We start from the raw sequence: 9,154 nt of genomic DNA on the forward strand, positions 1-9,154 counted from the left end.
AGTGGTAAGTTTATCATCTTAGATGCACATCGTCTCCCTACATTTCGGCCGAAATGTCCCTTTTTCTCAAGTACCAAACACCGAAATTTGAGGGGAAAAACCATTTTTACTCCCAGGCCGGCGGTATTTCCATGATATCGCTGAGATTACACGATGGTTCGCACATATGCCGATGTTCCCGACAGACATAGAGGAACATTCGGGAACCGTTGGATTACAACTTCAAGCCTGGGAGGGAGGGAAAACAAAACAAGGATCAATTTCCCTCATCCTTTTACTGAACCTATCGTCTACAAAAATTCTACATGACCTGCAATTTCTCTACACAGCAGCTTAGACTCACTGGCAAGCTTCAAGCTTTTGACAATGGCAAGGCCTGTTTGCTTGTGTGTAGAAGTCGGAATGTATTGCTTGGCATCTTCTTCTTTCCCCATCAATAGAGCCTCCCTAGCCGGAACCACATTTTCCCACCAGAATTCCCTTAAAATTCCATGCATCAAGTTCCAGTAACTCCAGTCCCTGCACACGCGGAATATTGTGCTTCCGTTCGGTGTCCAGCAGTACAGATCAACCCACTCTCTGTCCAGTACCTCCATTTGGCCCTGCACCTGAGGCATGTAATAGAAAGGCATGGTTGACCAGGGCAGAGCCTTCTCTGGCTTCCCCTTGTTGTATGGACACTTCACTTCCAGTATCCCACCGCCTTGATAGCAATCAATAAGACCCTCGAGAAGACCGTCTGGGGAGGCACCAATCCAACCATATCGCTCCTCTGCATGGGTAGCAAATCCGTATGAACTCACTTCACGACCTGTGATGCTTTTGTACTTTTCAATGGCTACTTCTTCATTGAGCACGCCCCACTCCATGGCTCTCTTAGATGCTTCCACAATATGTTTCTCTGATTCAAATACCTTCTCTTGCCAGAGCTCTGGCCGGCGGGTCCCTTTCCAAAATCCCAAGGCAGTGCTGAAGGTGCTTGTGGTCAGCTTGTCCTTGCGTAGGGCAAACCATTCCTCTGATCGTTGGGGAGCATCAGACGGTGAAAGCTGGGTGGCTAGCACTAGTAATGATGGGGGACGATGAATGACAAGAGGGACAACCGGAGAGATCAGTGTTTTGGTGCATGTGGAAAAAGGTCTCAAAATATCTTTCCTAAACCCTATCTTCCTTGAGGATAGCAATTCTAATGCTTTATGGTGAGACCTGCAGAATCCGGTGCAGCAGGCATTGCTCGTTGTCGTTGCTAATCTGACAATGCCACCCATAGCTACTTTGTTTCGATGAAGGGTCCTGCAAAAGCCACACACTGCTTGAAAGTTTAGTTGAAGAAACTTCCTCAAACGATATTGGTTTACAAAATTTTAGACACAAAATTCATCAGAAAGAATGCCAAATGCGTTCTAGACACATCTAACATTACATGAATACGCAGTAATCTTCTTCATGACAAAATAAATCCAAGTGAACAAGCACATTCTATCGTTCCTCCTGTAGGGCAAGTATCAATTTTCAACCAAAGAAGGAACTGAATTTTCGAAATACCATCCTTTTCCTACAAAATGTATCATTCCATTCACAGTATTCGCAAAGCGATTCAAAAAACAAGAAAACCAGAGGACGCAGTTTACTCTAAATACAAGTACTGCTAATGAGAAAAAGATAAAAGAAAACCCAAAAAGCTCAACTTCCTCCCCCAATCTCCCAATTCAATTCAAAGTCAAAACCCACACGATTAGAAGTCCTTAATTCGAACATGAAGGGGATAAAAACATATTGCACTCAAGCTGTATGATTTAATACCTGAGAGACGGCTCGAACTAAAGGCTCCGACTTTGGGAGCTGCGGAGGAAGCGGAGCGAGGCTTGGGAGTCCGAGAGGTCACTCCGCCATGGAGAAAATACAGAGAAGCTCTGGAGTGAGCGGAAGAGACTTGAATGAGCTTCATCTGTCACTATGTTCCAGCCACCACCATTTCTAGGGTTTTGTTTTTGCCACTGCAAAATTTGATAGAGAGAAAAGGAAGAAGATTTTAGGGCGGGTAGCAGGCTAGCAGCTGATAACATTTTCCAAAAATCCAACAGGCCACGTACTTATACCAGTCTAAAAACGCCGTCGTTTTGAGTAAAACGGCTTCGAAACGTAGCGTTTAAAGTTGGGAACTTCGGTATAAAGCTCAGCAACCAGAGAGGGAAAGAGAGGAGAGAGAAAGCGCTGAACTCTCTCTTCTTTCTTCGCTAATCAAAAGACAAAAGCTTTAAATTCAAGCACTTTCTTCCTCTCACTGTAGTTTCTCTCTGTGTCTGAGCTGTGAAAACCCAAAACCCACCGACTGAAAAGAAAGAAAAAAAAACGAAACAAAAATGGGTTAGTTCTGCCGCTGGTCAAGTACTTCACTTTCTTCTTCCTTTTCCACCCAATATATCACTGAATCGAATCCACAGTCTCACTCTCTCAAACATCCTTTTCAAACTCAGACTTTCAATTTCCACACCCGCCACCATGTATTTGCCGGAAAAGGCTCGACCAATCGATTTCTACAAAGAGGAAGCCAGCCGGGACATGATGATGGAGGTGGTGGTCTCGAACGAGGACCTTCCCCAATCTCAATCCCAATCCCAAGCTCATCTTCAACAGCCGCTGCCGCAACAGATGCTTATGGGTGACAGCAGCGGTGAGGACCACGAAGTGAGGGCGCCGAAGAAGCGAGCCGAGACTTGGGTGCAGGACGAGACCCGAAGCTTAATAGCCCTCCGTCGCGGGATGGACGGCTTGTTCAACACCTCCAAGTCGAACAAGCACTTGTGGGAGCAGATTTCTGCGAAGATGAGAGAGAAAGGGTTCGATCGGTCACCGACGATGTGCACGGACAAGTGGAGGAACTTGCTGAAAGAGTTCAAGAAGGCTAAGCACCATGATAGGGGAAGTGGGTCAGCTAAGATGTCGTATTACAAGGAGATTGAGGAGATTTTGAAGGATAGAAGCAAGAATACGCAGTACAAAAGCCCCACTCCCCCAAAGGTCGATTCTTTCGTGCAATTTTCAGATAAAGGTATCGAGTTATTCTTCCCTTTTCTGAATTTTTAGATTGCTGGTTGAATATTTGTGATTGAATTCGAAGTGGCTTTGTTAAACTTGAGCTGAAAATTATAGTGTTTTGAAGAAAATTGCCTACCCTTTTGATGTATTTGTCAGTCGTTTCCATTTTTGTAGTTGTTCTTGTTTATCTGAATTTGGTACATTACTAATCTGTTAAATCTAAATTGAGAGGGGTTTGGTTTAGCGTTTTCAATTTAGAAATGTTCCTGTATATGGAAATGGCTATAATTAGTAATGTGGAGTGTAAAAGGTTTGTAACAATTGACCATTGAATACTAACGTTAATAGAGTCATCCTCTTCACACTGCTGATACCCACGTATTATCTCTTGAGTAATTCCTGCATTAATGGCCATTTAAGACATATTTATGGTAGCTCTGCATGAACATCTGGGTGTGATGGCTATAGATATAAGATATGAAAACCTTGATGAGTAATTTGATGTTATCGGGAGAGCGGACTGTGTGGTGAGTTTAATTCTGAGTATCTTGCACAGCACTTGCTTTCGGATCTGGTATACGGGTTGGGGTAGGCTTGAGTCATGATAGATATGCATTCTGGATGTATTTCCAGTTTTGACGATGAGATTGCACATTTAATAAACCAGTGGAGAGGGATTCACAGATTAGTGTAACCTAGTCAAAAGTCAATTTGTTCTTGGTTGATGCCTTGATATTATAAAAGATGAACAAGGCACTGGCCTATATTGTGGCAACGCATTGAATTTGTCCTTTTGCTTATCATTGTCTATTATAGAGATGTCGTATGCTGGGTTTCAAAGCAGGTTGAACGTGCATGAAAGTTGTGTAGTATTTAGTAAAGTATTGAAGACGCTGCTTCATACCAAACAAATCTTAAATACAAGGAATGTTTTTAACCTTTCATGTGTTTTTCTGTGTCTTAGTTGTTTTTTTCCGCTATCATGGTACCCTGGCGTCTGTCCTGATACATTATAGGCCGTATAAAACACCATTTCCTGTGACGATATCCACTGACATCAGCTTCATATGTTACATTTTCTGTTGTGCGTTCTAAATACTTCATCATGTAATGACACGTTTCCTGGAGTTGCGAAAAACTGTTATGTATGACTTTTGTAACAGACAATGGGGGGGACTTATCCTTTGATTTGCCCTGTTTTAACGTTCCTTATCAGGAACGTAACCGGCCTTGCAATTTGCGGAGGACTGCAGCTCAGGTGATCCTTGCCCATGTTCCGTCCATGTTCCCTATGTATCAAGTGCTGCATGGGGATTGAACAACACATTCCTGTTCTTCCTTTTCTTCTCCTTCTTTTGGGTAGTGCTTTATGTTCTTTAGTCTTTCGGTCTTGGAAATTCTGCTATCGCATTTCCTAGTATGCCTTGGAGTTAGGAGTTAAATGTTATAGTTCGTTCATATAGGCGAAAATTTCAACATAAACGACTTCATTTTGCTCCAACTTTTTCTCTCTACGTTGTGTTGATGGATTAGAAATTTCTCTCTGTTGTTTTGATAGATTAGAAATTTCTTTGACGGATTTTCTGCTCATGCAGGTATTGAAGATGCAAGCATTTCATTTGCACCTGTTGAAGGTACATTAATTTAATCTGAGTTTTAGTGTTCTGGTGTATGTTTATGTTATTTCATCACCTAATTATTAGCTTGCCTGATAACTCTTGACCACTCTTAGAAATTATGATAACTTATTATCTTTAGGGGAATGATCAGTTCTTTAAGGTTATTCTGGTACAACCATCTCAAATAGTCCATCTCATGGCTCATGTTGGATATTATTAGCATGATAGATGGCATTCAAGATTCAATGACCAATGACTTTTTTCCTCCCTTTTTTATCGTCAATGCTGAGTTCTGTTTTTTCTTTTCCTTTTGGCGGAAATGATGAGTTCTTCATGTGAGCGTATTAACTTTTCTGCATGTTTCTTTTCCTATATTCTACTTCTATGTATCATGTTTTTCTAAGTCATTTTTTGTTTTCAAAGAGACATATGTCCTCTCTTTTTATGTTCCTTGGTGTGCAGCTAGTGGCAGGCCAACACTCAATCTTGAAAGACGTTTGGATCATGATGGTCATCCTCTTGCCATCACTGCAGCTGATGCAGTTACAGCAGGTGGAGTTCCACCGTGGAATTGGAGAGAAACCCAGGGAAATGGTAAGTTAAATTGAAGTTGGGATATTTGCTCAACAAGCGTCTTGTTATATGTGTTTTGCTCCAAATGTATACGGATGAGTAGCATGCAAAATGCCTTGTTACTGTGTTGTCAATAGTTCGTTTATTTCAATTTCTTTTCCATTTTTTGACAGGTGTGGAGGGTCAAGCATATGGTGGTAGAGTCATATTAGTCAACTGGGGTGACTATACTAGAAGGATTGGTATCGATGGCACCGCAGATGCCATTAAGGATGCAATTAAGTCTGCTTTTAGGTTGAGAACAAAACGCTCCTTCTGGTTGGAGGATGAAGACCAGATAGTCCGAAGTCTTGACAGGGACATGCCCTTGGGGAATTACACTCTACATCTTGATGAAGGTATAGGTCATGTATCGATCATATTGATCTTAGTAGTTCCTTAGGAGAGTGGTTGAGAAGTAGCAACTCCTATTCACAGAGATCTATCTAATAATGTTTTGCTACCCCTTTCGTATTGAAAACTTGATGCTAAAGTCCAAATTTCAGGGGTGGCCATCAAAGTGTGCCTCTATGACGAGTCGGACCACATACCAGTACACACAGAGGAGAAGCTTTTCTTCACAGAAGAAGATTATCGCGAGTTTCTGTCCCGCCGGGGGTGGTCGTATCTGAGGGAGTTTGACGGGTACAGAAATATTGAAAATATGGACAACCTTCGCCCGGGTGCAATATACCGCGGTGTGAGTTGAGGGAACCGCGTTCCCTTCTCAATGTAATTGTGGATGGTTATGGACCCTTTTTTGTTCAGCGTTGCAGGTTATGTATCATGGTAGAAGAAAGACGATATTATATTTGCACACTTGGCCTGCACTTTGCTGTTTGTAAATACAAGTCTACTCTTCTACACTTCATTGCCTCCTTTCCTATTCATTTCATTTATTTCTTATGGTTCTTCCGCCTCTCATTTTTTGACAAATTAAATGGCCAGCTAACCATTTCGCTTTCAGTTAATTCAATTTTTCGTTATCAGATGGCCCCTAAACATTTAATTATCAATTAATTCAATCTTTTGACTCCCAGGAGCAAACTTTTCGGTAGAACTGTCACACCAACATCAACATGGAGTAGTTCAAACCCGCTCGTATATATAATGTGTGCGCATCAAACTTTTTGGCGAGAAGGTTTCCCATCATGAGCAATTTTAAAAGGATATAAAGTATCCATCTTGACGGAAAGATGTAAATATTTATGTAAATTTACTTTTAATACGGAAAAAAAAGGGAAAAAAAAAAAGAAAAAAGCAATAGCTCCACGTTTTAAAGAGAAGGTGAGGCCAAATTTTAGTTTATCCAGCCCATTTTATTGGGCCCAATATATGCTGAAAGCACAAACGGTATTTCGTTTTCTTAACCACACACCAAGGATTGCTTTCATGCGATTTAAGTGATGTCTTTCTGCTGCATTTCGAAGAGCATGGGCACAACAGAATCTATTTTATATATGGAAACTAATACATCCGATGACTTGTCTGGTACGAAATGAATATCCAACTCCCATGTCGAAAACACCAAGACGAAAATACATCAGCGCACAAATTTTCATCCTCGCCCGAACCGTTCTAACAAATTGTGAATAAAAGATTCACAATACCAGAAGTCCACGAAACATGGATACTGGATACCATCCCCCTCCTCTTACTGCTCGTCCCATTCGTCGTTCTTGTACGACACTAGAGTGTCAACCTTGTGAATCTGCACGATCCAGCAAACTGATCAACTGTCAGCAACCAAACCATTTCCTTGTTTTACGGGGAAGAGATTTCTAAATGAATGAAAATTATAAAATGGGAATGCAATGTCTGGAACTTGCCTTGGTGTCAAAGGAATGCAGTTTTACTATTTCTGGATTTGTAATCAGTTTCGGATCACTCTCGATCCAAGTGAATGGGACTGCAACATCTTTATCCGTGTATGCCAACACATCAAACACACCTAAAAGCAAGTAATCGAACAAATGAACATGATAAATACCAATATGAATAAGTAAACCACCTTCGTTTGGATAAGTGAGTGTGTTTGCCTTACAGGGTTCATCAAGACATGGCAAGTAAGTGATGCTCGAAGCAATCTGCCTCATGATTGCCTGAATCTCCCTCATGATTTCCTTGTCACTCTTTTCCCTCGACACGCTTAAATCAAACAAAACAAAACAATGAAACATGAGTTAGAAATGAATAAAACAAACTGTAGTTTCATACAACAAGAGGAACTCAAAATAATCCAAAATTGAATTGAATTACCCCTGCTCGACAACCTCGCTATCAGTCTCAATGCTGAAGTTCCACCTCTCAAGAACCTCACTGGTGGTCTTGCTCATTATAACAAGAACAACTCTTTGCAACTTTCCAGATTCCAGCCATTCTTTACAAGATTCAAGATTAAAACATATCAGTCGCCAAGAACAACATATCTCAATCAAGCAATGTAGATTTAGTAGGTGCAGAATGCAGTATATACATCGTATCATATTTCGATATCGATCTACTAAGAAAAAATAACCCTAAATAGGTAGAAATTACCAGAAAGCTGAGCGGTTAGGTTGGCAATGAAGGATTTGAGGCCCTCGTCTTGAGTAAGCAACATTGGCAATCCATATTTCTTCACCTTCACAAAGCTTTCTTCAGGATATACTCCGCGATTGTACAGAATGCTAAAAAATACCCAAATTTTCAACCAATATTAACTTCAATATCCAATAAATACATATCCCAAATGAATCAAACACAAAAAGGAGAACATAAACAACAAAAACAAAGGCCAATATCCCATGCCCATTACCTGTTTGCTGAATATCCTGAAAGAGGGAACACAGAAAGAACACAAAACGCAGAGATCAGAAAAAGATATCTCAGAAACCGAACAAAACCCAACAAAGAGAAATGAGAATCAAATCCAATGGACGATAAATTACCGAAGAACTCGCTGACAATGGCGGCGGAGCCACGCAAAGTGATGATGTCTTTGGTCGCCGTTTTTGAAGCCATTACTACGATGTGCTTCCAAACCCAGTAAAGATTCTATCTAATTTTCTGTTTGGCAAGTAAGAAAATTATGAATTTCCCAGACGAAAAGCGGTTTCTGAGTTATGTGCGATGAGGAGGTGGAAGAAATAGATTTTTAGGGCTTCGAGAAAATCATCGAAAGTAAAGTAGTGCGAATGCAACGGCTAGATTCTTTAATTTTGGGTTTTCCGGGATTAACGGTAACATTTTTAAATTTGCGCCATTTTATGGTATGAATTATGAAATTATGAAAGGGGGTTTTGGACCAAAATATTTTATGAAAGTGGGGCCGGCTCGTAAGATGGCCTTGTTTGCGATTGCGAGGCGGTCCTGTACTTTGTTGGATTTACACAAAGGCCCAAGACTGTTAGTACCGCACCCGTTAAAACAATTTCCTTCTTCTTTGTTTTACACAATTTCTTCGTAATGCAACCATTTTCTCTTCAAATCTGAAAAATAAGTTTGATATAAAAAATTATAAGTATTTATGGACGTAATAAAGGAGAATAAGTTGGTAAACAAAATACATGAATAATTATTTAAAGTGTCTTAGGACTCGTTTGAAAGTGCTTTTAAAATATCTGCAAGCGATTTTAAAGAAATTTTTTTTGTTCCAAAAGTACTTGAAGTGCTTCTTGTAGAAAGTATTAGTTATGTGCTTATTAAAGGAAACACTTTAAGTGTTTTTTTTTTTAAGATTAAATTGCATTTTTACTAAAGATTGGTCTAAAAATATTTTTCATGAAAAGTGTTTTCAGCTATCTTAAAAACACTTTCAAGATGGTAATAACAACAATGAGTGTTGAATGAGAAGTCACTAACTTAAATATTTGTATCAACGGACTTCTCAAATCGACAACCAT

The 9,154-nt window shown here is 40.2% G+C and overlaps 3 protein-coding genes across 4 annotated transcripts; 1 reads left to right on the forward strand and 2 right to left on the reverse strand.

The window, feature by feature from the left end:
• Positions 1–86: 86 nt before the first annotated feature.
• On the reverse strand, positions 87–2,553 carry LOC103949883. Of its 2 annotated transcripts, none has more exons than XM_009361019.3 (2): positions 1,804–2,553; positions 87–1,309 (listed from the first exon to the last, which is right to left on the reverse strand). In XM_009361019.3, the coding sequence occupies exons 1-2, from the start codon at positions 1,946–1,948 to the stop codon at positions 291–293; spliced, it is 1,164 nt and encodes a 387-aa protein (XP_009359294.2). In that variant the 5' UTR covers positions 1,949–2,553; the 3' UTR covers positions 87–290. The 2 variants fall into 2 exon arrangements, with proteins under 2 accessions (XP_009359294.2, XP_009359295.2); XM_009361020.3 differs by having other exon boundaries at positions 87–1,293; positions 1,804–1,942.
• LOC103949881 (trihelix transcription factor GT-1) lies at positions 2,503–6,136 on the forward strand. Its single transcript, XM_009361015.3, has 5 exons — positions 2,503–3,052; positions 4,635–4,673; positions 5,121–5,252; positions 5,405–5,629; positions 5,777–6,136. Exons 1-5 carry the CDS (start codon positions 2,503–2,505, stop codon positions 5,977–5,979), a joined length of 1,149 nt encoding a protein of 382 aa, XP_009359290.2. The 3' UTR covers positions 5,980–6,136.
• Positions 6,137–6,706: 570 nt separating this feature from the next.
• On the reverse strand, positions 6,707–8,500 carry LOC103949882 (mitotic spindle checkpoint protein MAD2). Its single transcript, XM_009361018.3, has 7 exons — positions 8,201–8,500; positions 8,068–8,083; positions 7,809–7,939; positions 7,530–7,650; positions 7,315–7,418; positions 7,100–7,221; positions 6,707–6,981 (listed from the first exon to the last, which is right to left on the reverse strand). The coding sequence occupies exons 1-7, from the start codon at positions 8,271–8,273 to the stop codon at positions 6,925–6,927; spliced, it is 624 nt and encodes a 207-aa protein (XP_009359293.1). The 5' UTR covers positions 8,274–8,500; the 3' UTR covers positions 6,707–6,924.
• Between the last annotated feature and the right edge of the window lie 654 nt (positions 8,501–9,154).

This window comes from the organism of the source record quoted next, unplaced genomic scaffold, assembly GCF_019419815.1.
Source record: "Pyrus x bretschneideri cultivar Hongxiangsu unplaced genomic scaffold, Pyrus_bretschneideri_v1 Contig22, whole genome shotgun sequence".
Lineage (NCBI taxonomy): Eukaryota > Viridiplantae > Streptophyta > Magnoliopsida > Rosales > Rosaceae > Pyrus > Pyrus x bretschneideri.

Coding starts and splice junctions, on each gene's coding strand:
- LOC103949883 (XM_009361019.3), bottom strand. CDS start 1,948: ATGAAGCTCATTCAAGTCTCTTCCGCTCACTCCAGAGCTTCTCTGTAT. Junction 1,310..1,803: donor TAGTTCGAGCCGTCTCTCAG/GTATTAAATCAT, acceptor ACTTTCAAGCAG/TGTGTGGCTTTTGCAGGACC.
- LOC103949881 (XM_009361015.3), top strand. CDS start 2,503: ATGTATTTGCCGGAAAAGGCTCGACCAATCGATTTCTACAAAGAGGAA. Junction 4,674..5,120: donor TTCATTTGCACCTGTTGAAG/GTACATTAATTT, acceptor CTTGGTGTGCAG/CTAGTGGCAGGCCAACACTC. Junction 5,253..5,404: donor GAGAGAAACCCAGGGAAATG/GTAAGTTAAATT, acceptor ATTTTTTGACAG/GTGTGGAGGGTCAAGCATAT.
- LOC103949882 (XM_009361018.3), bottom strand. CDS start 8,273: ATGGCTTCAAAAACGGCGACCAAAGACATCATCACTTTGCGTGGCTCC. Junction 7,651..7,808: donor CCTAACCGCTCAGCTTTCTG/GTAATTTCTACC, acceptor AATCTTGTAAAG/AATGGCTGGAATCTGGAAAG. Junction 7,222..7,314: donor GCCATGTCTTGATGAACCCT/GTAAGGCAAACA, acceptor ACTTGCTTTTAG/GTGTGTTTGATGTGTTGGCA.